This window comes from Pteropus vampyrus, unplaced genomic scaffold (genome assembly GCF_000151845.1).
Source record: "Pteropus vampyrus isolate Shadow unplaced genomic scaffold, Pvam_2.0 Scaffold25, whole genome shotgun sequence".
Lineage (NCBI taxonomy): Eukaryota > Metazoa > Chordata > Mammalia > Chiroptera > Pteropodidae > Pteropus > Pteropus vampyrus.
The window spans coordinates 9,234,193-9,244,341 of NW_011888806.1; the positions used below are offsets into that span (position 1 = coordinate 9,234,193).

A 10,149-nucleotide genomic window follows, 5' to 3' on the forward strand; every position below is an offset into this window, starting at 1 on the left:
GGTGTTGCCAAAGCTCCAGCCACAGACATTCAAAATTGGGGACATTTCTCCATCAAACATTCCTCTGAGAATAGGTAAGTGAAACGAGGAAAAAAACACGTGACTAAGTTTATACACAACGTTAATATTATTGAGCTGTCATTTACCTATCTGATAGGTCTAGGGTAAGTTTACTTATCAATGACCATTTTGCTTCAAGATAGCAGCCTTTCTCTTTCTAGTGAAAAGCCACAAAGAATCTTGTGGATTTGTTTTTCTGACTGTTTCTGATAGTTCATTTTGTGGTGTTTTTTCCTTATCTTGTTTGTCCTGAGTCTAGTCAGAATGGAAAAGAGGACTAGAATAAGATTCCCTAGTTAAACAAAATGGCTACTTTACTCATTTATATTCTTGCAAATGAAATAGTCCCAACTATTAAGTCCATTAGTCCCAACTACTGGCAGATAATGGTAAGTGAAGATCTGAGCTTTATCGAAACATAAAATCAAGATCCAGCTATAAACATCAAGCTCTTAAATGTCCTTTAAACAAACCACAAAAAGTGAGGAGAAATATGTCAACAAACTTCAGAAACCCAGAGTCAAAGAGACTCACAAGAAAAAAAAAAACATCTACGAAGTTAAGGCACAACAACCTGAATTTCAGAAAAGAACCTGAGTTCAGTTTAGAGATGGAAACAGTTAAATACCATAACTTGACCAATTAGGATGGACTCCTTGTTGCAGAAGGGACAGACAGAAAGGAGACAGAGCATGAGTCTCCCCATTTGCATGAGACAAGCGAGAAATGACAGTGGAGCAGTTTTGCCGTGCTGCAAGTTAGAAACAGGGAAATCAGTTGCAAAACACTGAAACTAATAGGACATAACAATGTGTGTTCAGGGTGTAGAGAGTAATCATCAAAAAAGAAACAGAAATCATGGGAGTGATGCAAAGTCCAACAAGTGGTGATCTGGAATGGGCAATATTTAAAGAGTAGGCAGGCATCTGGGTGTTCTGCCAGAATTTGGGAAAAGACTAGCAAGATAAGCAGAGGCTTGGTTTTAGCAGAAACATATCTCCTGAGAAAGTAAAAATGAGCTTATACTGAGAAAGTAAAAATCTACCCAGCTTTTATCAGACTGGATTAACAGTCAGCTATGAACTTAATAGAAAATTATCTCTCTCTCAAGAACACTGAAGCTGTAAAATGTCATAAGAACCCTCTACTCTGAATGACTACTGCTTTATTAATCACTGAAGAAATTTATTCTCTAATATTATATATTATCAGAGATCATGCTGTTTAAAATGATATCAGTAAAAATAAAACACCCCACTCTACCAGAAAGGGATTTTTAGGAAGGCCTAAGGCACTTCGACACAGAGAATCAGTCTCAATTTACAACCCAGGTACAGAGTTTCAGATAAGAGGTCTCTGGCTACAACAGTCCACATCTATCTTAACTTTGCACTTGATAAGGACAATAAGGACATAGGAGCCTGGGTCTACTTCACAATCCAAACTTGGTGTTGATCCCTTTAGCCACAGTCCGATTTTGCTTTGAGCCTCTCAAACTTCATTTAAATACCACCCTTTCCTAAAATCAAAATCCTACAGCAGTTTTATCTTTTCCTTTGTTTGCTGAGACACCCAAGGTTGCTCTGGTGTGTGGTCTCCTTCCTTGTGTTGGATCAGTAAGCCTGATTATGCCAGACAACAGGTTTGCTCCTGGTCATCTCAGGCTGATGGGGGTGGGACAATTCCAATCAGTATACGTGAATGAGATGAGGAAACCACGCAGAAACCCAGTGAGAAAGGTCAAAGAGGATTGTCGCCTGGGGAAAAGGTAAGAGTCCACTTACCAGAACAGGATTTTTTAGAATAAAACAAGAAGTTAATGTGCTTTGATGCCAAGCCTAGGTGTTGGTCTGTCGCAGCTTGAGTATCTTTGTTGCAGTTCACATCTGCCTGAGGACAGGGAGATGGAGTTAGGATGGTGAGGAAAGATTCAGTGGTTTCAACTGAGAAAAGTGCTAGGGAGGCAGGAGCTGGGACCCAGCTCCTTGAAACCTGGGAGCAGATGAAAGGGCCAGTGATGGAAGCTCAAAAGAGCAGTCCCTGACTAGGGGCTTTGCCTGGGGCCTCACACAGGGAGGTGCCTGGGAATTAAACTGTGCAAAAGACAAGTGTTTCTCCCCATGGATATTTCTTTATCTCTTTGAAGCGGGGTGGGGGAACTAGGGAGGAAAAGAAGGAAAGAGTAGAGGAGAGAGGGGGATAGCCAGTGGCAAAGCCTAAGAAAATGGACTTGGAAGGGAAGCACCTTGTGGTAAAGTGCTCTGTAAGGCAGTGCTTTGTGCTCGAGCTGGGACTGTGCCAACTAATGGAAAACACGCTTAAAGTGTTGGCGAATTTTAGACTTTATACCATTTTGCTGAGCTACATGCGTGCCTCGTAGGAATTGACTTTTTTCCCCCCTTTTTCTTAGCATATGAACCCAAAATCCCTGTTCAGAGTAGAGCTCTTGGGAACATTGTGTTGTTGACTTGTTTCATTCTCTAGAGGATTTGTTTGCAAGCCGCAGTGAATGGATCACTGTGAGAACACAATGATATTTTTATCTGTGACTGAACTATTCTATTCTGTTCCTGCTCCTTTTGGGGAGAGGAAAATAATTCCTAGTTATTTTGGTCTAAAGTTTTTCAAAACTTCCATTACAGACCATAAGGCAAGTTGGAATTATGGGAAATTCCTTTCCAGTTAATAGCTTTAAATGTATTTATATGGCGAGGTATGACTCTCTAAAGGTTATATTTTTATAATCTACTTTAAGAAATAGATTTTATAACAATAGTAATAACAACAAATAAAAACCCTTACTACCTTTCCTGATTTGTGGAAGGAATTCCTGGGTCAGGTGGGAAGGATAAGACGGCCTCTGAGAGGCAGTTTTAAGATCATGCGTTTTCAGTCATATCTGGAGTAGCCCAAGCAACCCAAAAGAAATCTTGAATTCTCAACAAACCCACCAGCACTACCATGATAGTCTCTTCTTCAGAAGATGACAGTATTACCTCAGCTCTTTTACTGTAGCACAAATAAATCCAGAAACCCATCCCCACCACCAAATTCCCCTACCCCTCCACACGCACACATGCCACTATTTGTTTCTGTGTTTAGTAGACTTCTATGTGTTTTTAAAAAGAGGACAAATGTGCTTATATGTGCATAGAAAACTTCTGGAAAGTTCCACAGGATTTTAGTAATGGGAATTGCCTCTAAGGAAGATGGGATGGTGATGTAATATTTTTGTATACATTTTCATAGTGTTTGAATTTTTTATTTTGTGTACATACATATATTCCTTTTTTGATTAAAATAGCTAATTTTAAAAAATGTGAGGAGGGAGTAAGTACTTGCAAACTCATTAAGATGAAGGGAGTTTTCCTTGTGAACAGTCATATAAATAGATGTTTATTATAATACCAAAATTTATTCTCTCTTTCACTTACATATTTTGTACAATTTACAGAGTTTCACATCCATTGCCTGACTTAGTGCTCATGACAACCTTTTGAAATAGGTGGGACAGCCACTGAAAGCCATACTTTATAAATTTTTTAAAAACCTGAAGATAAAAGACTTAAAAATTTAGAGCATATTTTTATGAAAGAAGTTTTAAGTCATTTACATGATTGCAACATATTGAAACCTGAAATTTTACAGTATTTTGAGTTACCAAGTAGTTTGTAAATAGCAGTATTTTTAACACCTTTAGCAATATTCCTTGTAAGATGGATCTCTTAACTAAGAAATTCTTGCATAAAGGAGGAATAAGGCAGAAAAAACAACCTGAAACTCTTTGTGTAAAATATGGCTAATATTAGAACATAAATTGTCAACTAATGATTGGTTGGAAATTAACATTAAAGAAGTTGTACCTAGAGAGTCTGGTCAAGATGGCAGAGTAAGTAAACATTGTGCTTGCCTCCTCCCATGACCACATTAAAATTACAACTAAATTATAGAATGATCAACCTGGAGAACCATTTGAAGACTAGTTGAACAGAAGTCCTATAACTAAGGATATGAAGAAGAAGCCATATCAAGACCGAAAAAAAAGTTGTGCCCAAAATTTTGTTGTATAGATTTTTACCTTTGAACTAGAACAAATCTATAATAATTACCTAAGTGGAAAAAGAGAGAAATGACAAATCACTACTAAACTTTGGAAAATATACCCTAAAGGTTTATGGCTATGGTCATTGTATCTCCCAGTGTCTTGGACAATCCCAATTTATACCTCCTGTCCCTGAGTAATTATTGATAGCACCTCTTTCACTCTCAAAAGTATTCTAGTTTGGGTGATAAATTATATCTCCACCTTATTAAATATCTCACTCTAGTCACACGTATCTTCAAGATCCTCATGTTCTAGCATTTGGGCTTCATCCCAAAACTAAGAATTACCTTCATTCATGCAAAAACCTGAAGAGTCCAATCTCGGCTTTTAGCTGTTTATATGATTCTCAAATAAAAAGAGTAGTTTCCAAGCATTATCCACCAGAAACTGTTGACTTTATTAAAGAGATTAATAGAGAGAAGGGAGTCTCAGGGTCTGATTTGGAAGTTTTGGCTTGAAATTGGGGCTTTAAAAGGGAAATGTGAACCAAGTTTGGCTTGGTGAGACTGAAGTGGAAGACAAGTAACTGATTTCACTTAACAGAGTTCTGAATATAGAGTTCAAAAAGTGAACCTTCCCAAGAGTCCTTCATCCATGTAATTCCTTTATTTATTAGTATTGGTGAGTAGCTACTTGAGGCCAGACGCTGTTCTAAAACACTGCATCAGTTTTGCCAGTAGTTTAGGGACTTTATGCTAAATTTCCAGTGGTTTGCTAGACATCAGATTTTGTTGTGTAAACCAGTCTCTGAATTCCTCTAACACTCTTTAAAATTTCCCTAATTTGGAATTACTCTATTCAGTAATTACAAAGATTACTCCCATGGTCCAAATAGGTTAAATTATTGCTGCTTTTTTTCGTGTTACAAGTCCTTCCTTAGAACAAACAAATGAATTAGCAGCTAAACTGAATATCACAGTAACAGCAGTAAACAGACTATCTAGTCAAAATATATGATTACTGGAAAGATTAAGGCAAAGCCACCGGTTGCTTATAACAACTGTTTACTTGCTACATTCTCTAAAGCACTTGGTATCTTAATTGAAGTTATCACGTAGTATGTGATTACTTGAGGTTTCTATGTAAAGTATTAAAGAATATTTTAACTGTTCTTTTATGTTTAGGTTTACACTTTTAACAAACTCGTTTCAGGATATGTTTTAACACGCATGTACCAAAGGTCATGCATTCTGATTCTCTCACTGAGGGAGTTGAGACTTGGTTCTGAATAATCAGTTTGACTTAATTCCCCTTGTTTTCTGTAGATGTTTACATGTGTTTTGTTTATTTCTCCCCTTCCCTTGCTTTTTTTAGAAATATTTATTTCCTATCACTCGCCGAACTTTGCACAAAAGGAATCTTGTGGTGTGTTCTTTTGTTCTAATCATCACTGGTTGAGTGATTACTGTCACTGCCTTTACTGTCACTATCACTGTCACTATCATTTCCGTTGTTGCCATTGCCAGACTTGCTTTTGCTGTCACTCTCATCGCTACTGTCAGATGCACTATCGCTGCTTTTGTTGCTGTCACTGTCACTGCTATTGCTGCTGTCACTGTCACTGTTGTTGCTATTGCTGCTGTCACTATTGTCACTGCTGTCACTACTGTCACTACTGTCACTGCTGTCATTGCTGTCACTACTGTCACTGCTGTCACTGCTGTCACTACTATCACTACTGTCACTACTGTCATTGCTGTCACTACTGTCACTGCTATCGCTACTGTCACTACTGTCATTGCTGTCACTACTATCACTACTGTCACTGCTGTCACTGCTATCACTACTCTCACTACTGTCACTGCTGTCACTACTATCACTACTGTCACTGCTGTCACTACTATCACTACTGTCACTGCTGTCACTGCTATCACTACTGTCACTGCTGTCACTGCTATCACTGCTGTCGCTGCTGTCATTATTTTCATTACTGTCACTGCTGTCACTGCTATCACTACTGTCACTACTGTCACTGCTGTCACTGCTGTCACTACTGTCACTACTGTCACTACTGTCACTGCTGTCACTGCTGTCACTATTGTCACTGCTGTCACTGCTGTTGCTGCTGTCACTACTATCTGATTTGCTGTCACTGCTGTCACTACTGTCACTACTGTCACTGCTGTCACTGCTGTCACTGCTCTTGCTACTGTCACTGCTGTCACTACTGTCACTGCTGTCACTATTGTCACTGCTGTCACTGCTGTTGCTGCTGTCACTACTATCTGATTTGCTGTCACTGCTGTCACTGTTGTCACTACTGTTGCTGTTGTCACTGCTGTCACTGCTGTCACTACTGTTGCTGCTGTCGCTACTATCTGATTTGCTGTCACTGTCACTGCTGTCACTACTGTCACTGCTGTCACTGCTGTCACTGTTATCACTGCTTTCACTACTGTCACTGATATCTGATTTATCATTGCTGCTGGTTGATTTGCCATTATCATCACTCCCATTGTTACCATTGCCATTACTGTCACTATCATTAGTATCTGATGTGCTATCCCTGTCGTCATCTTCTCCTTTTGAGGCACTGTCATTACCATTATCTTTTGATTCATCAGAGTTATAAGAAGCATCTCCTTGGCTACTGCTGTTATTGTCACTATCAGAATTGGTATCGTCATTGCCATTAGACTCATCACTGCTATTGGGATCATCTCCTTGCATGGATTCATCATCAAACTCATAACTATCATATCCATCACTATTACTTTCACTACCTATTTTGCTGTGTCCAACCTTATTTACAGGTTCTAATTTCTGGCCAGGTCCTTGCATGTTGTCAACCTCCTCTTGTATCTTGATATTTCCTTTGCCCACAATGATATTATGTTGTCCTTTACTCTCCTTATCTTTGTTGACTATCCCGGTTTCTTTGGTAATGTTGTTCCTGTTGCCATTGCTGAGATCTTGAGTTTCTATTCCCTATGGAAGAATAGGATAAAGAATGAATGTTATGCTACAAAATTGCATTGGTCTGAGGAAAACCGACAGGGAAAAGGGACCAGAGAAACAGGAGTTCAGCTTCCAGTACTTCAGAAACATTTGTTTGTGAAAATGTTTTATTTAGTACTTGAAAGTGCTCTAGTGTTTAGATTATTTAACAATCTATCTGTGTTTTTACTCAGTAGAAATTTTTGTAAACCGTTACACGGGGTAGCTATTATTTAGCATAAGACTTTTCCAGAATTGTAACCAAATTTTCAAAAATATCTGATTTTTAAAATTTTTCTATATCAAAGTCTAGTAAGGGTTCCAGCTTTCCCATTAAATACTCAAGTAACTGAGGTGCAAAAATACATGAATGCAAGTCGTGATTTATTCTTGGGCTACTACTATCAAGTGGTGGGGAAAATTTAAACTGCCATTGAAAGAAATCAGCTTCGCAAACTAACCTTGTCTTGGCTCTTCCCATTTGTACTTGGTTCTGAATCTTTGTTGATTCCATTTTCCACACCACTGTTTTCTTTGTGATTGGGTTTTTGGGTGTCTTCTATTCTTTGGCTGTCGGTGTCTTCTGGAATTCCGCCAGAATCCTCCTCACTCTTGGAGGCATCGTTTCCATCCATGCCATGCAGATCTTCTTTGTGTTCAGAGTCATCATCTTCACTACTAATTGAATCTTGCCTTAAACTGTTGTCATCATCATCTTCTTTTCTGTGACCTTGACCCTCCTGGGCCTTGTTGTTATCAGTGCCCTCTTTTCCATTTTCAGTTCCTTCACCGTCATCATCACCAGAGCCCTTGTCTTCATCCTCATCTGCTCCATCCCCACTAGGAATCCCATCAGAATTATCCAGGCCAGCATCTTCTCTATTGCCAGCTCCACTTCCCCTTGGCATTACTCCCACTTTGTTATTGTTATTTCCCTCACTTGCTCTCTGAGGTGTTATTTCACTAGTATCACACTCGTTTCTACAGGAATTCCCATTAATTCCATCCTCGTGGCCTGTACTGCTATTGCTTCCAGCTACTTGATGTTTATCTTCTTTGACAACAGTGGAATCCTCACTCTGACTCACATCTCCAAAATCCTCAGTTTTTGAATCCTTATCAGTATTTCCATTAGTATTGCTCCCATTTTCTGCTCCAGTATTGTTGATAATGCTTACTTCTCTCCTGATGCCATGTGCTGAGGTGCTGTCTTCTTTTCCATGTATCCCATCATGACCATATGTTTCCAATTTTCCTGTGCTCCCATTCTGATCCTCAGGATTCCTCTCTTCATTTATTAAGTTGGAATGTGTAGAAAAACTTTTCTCTTCTATTTCCGCCCACTCAGAGCCATTTCTCTCTCCTTTGTAACCATCTTTGATATACTGTTGCCTTCCTATTTCATTTTCATGCATGGGGACACCAATTTCTTTAGTAGAATAATTGGCATTTAACTCATTCTGAAAAAGAAACAATTCAAAATTAATTGTGGTTATCATCTTGAAGTAATGCAAGCTGAAAAGAAGAGTGTAAAATTTTGGAAGTTAATGGAATCTAAAAACACCTTAGAAATACATTTTATATCCTATACCTGTATTGGCACTTTTGATTTTGCTAGAAGATTTAAATTCACAGATTTGTCAACAGCATATCTCTCCAATGGCTTGATTTGAGGAACCTACCAAAGTGAAAATATTGGAAATTGAAAACATTTTTATTTTGTGTACATGCACACACGCAGTTTTTCATATATATATATATATAACACGAAGGCCAAAGTATGATCTAATCAGGTAGAAAAAAAGAAGTGACTTTTTACAGGGCTTATATGGAATTTAAACTGGGCACACAGATATTTTTCACAATGGTATTACTAATTTTATTGAAGAATTAACCATAACATTTATCTCAACAATAAAAGGGGAATAGTCTTTTTTAAAGATGAGTAAAGATAGCACAAGACTCACCCCAATTATAATCCTGGCCAAAATCCCTAAGAAAATAGTTGGTCTGACCAGAGGCAGCACAGAATCAAAATCAAGTAATAGGCTACTTTTGTGCTCTTCAGCAGCACATTTGAAATGGCTGAGGAAATTCCCAATTACAAAAATATCAAATTGTTTGCTATTATGAAAATATATCAAAATGTTAATCATAACAGCTAGCTAATAAAATTACAAATGGTTTAATTTTTTTGGTGGTTGTTTATCTGTATATTCCAATTTTTCCACAGCAAGCATATAAAACACAATTCTCTGAGTGTAAGTTTTCTTCTATGTTGAAAAAATTCTGTTTTTTCCTATTTTTCTTTCTTGAAAACTTCCTAAATAATACAGCCTTTATTGATATTAGAATGAAATTGATAGAGCATGAATGAAGATGAAAAGTCTCCATGACTTCTGGGCCCTGAATGTAAATTAATCTAAACAGATTTTTAAAATAATTATCCTTCTGACTAGCATGAGTTTTCATTGGAGGAATAGGAGCATGAATTAAGAGTCATGTTTGGTTTTGTTGAGATCTCAGAGAATTCTTGTCAAGTCTTTCATGCAAATGTAAATGTTTAGGCTCAGCTTATTTGCAAAGCCTTAAGAATATATATATGTGTGTGTGCATGTAAATATATAATATATGTATTATATATACATATAAAGTGTTAGGTGAAAAGAGATAGCAAGGTAAGGAGCTTTTCTGAGGAAGGCATACTTACAGGAATGGCCCATGATGCTGCCCAAATGCAAAAATATATAATTATCTTCATTTTCTTTAGGAATATTAATCAATGGCTGTTTTTTAAAAAAGAACAACACAACATTATTTATAAAGCAAAACACAGTAAGATATTATTTTGATCTGTAAGCATTTGTATTTTTCCTGGGCAAGGAGGATATATACAACATGAGAAGGTGCCTGTCAGGACTCAGTGTTCTAGAACATACCTGGAGCAGTCACAAGGATATACAAGGTATCATCAGGCTCAGCATCAGTATAGCTACCTGACCTTTTCTGCCTCTGCCAGTAAAGGGAAACAGCCACATAGGCACAAA

The 10,149-nt window shown here is 37.7% G+C and overlaps 1 protein-coding gene across 1 annotated transcript; it reads right to left on the reverse strand.

The window, feature by feature from the left end:
- Positions 1-5,545: 5,545 nt before the first annotated feature.
- On the reverse strand, positions 5,546-9,863 carry DSPP (dentin sialophosphoprotein). Its single transcript, XM_011356382.1, has 4 exons — positions 9,813-9,863; positions 8,694-8,780; positions 7,564-8,562; positions 5,546-7,093 (listed from the first exon to the last, which is right to left on the reverse strand). Exons 1-4 carry the CDS (start codon positions 9,861-9,863, stop codon positions 5,546-5,548), a joined length of 2,685 nt encoding a protein of 894 aa, XP_011354684.1.
- Between the last annotated feature and the right edge of the window lie 286 nt (positions 9,864-10,149).

Excerpts from the sequence above, each read along its gene's own strand:
- DSPP (XM_011356382.1), bottom strand. The coding sequence starts at position 9,863 with ATGAAGATAATTATATATTTTTGCATTTGGGCAGCATCATGGGCCATT. Across the intron at positions 8,781-9,812 it reads CAGCATCATGGGCCATTCCT|GTTCCTCAAATCAAGCCATT; the intron begins GTAAGTATGCCT and ends TCACTTTGGTAG. Across the intron at positions 8,563-8,693 it reads AATCAAAAGTGCCAATACAG|AATGAGTTAAATGCCAATTA; the intron begins GTATAGGATATA and ends TTTCTTTTTCAG.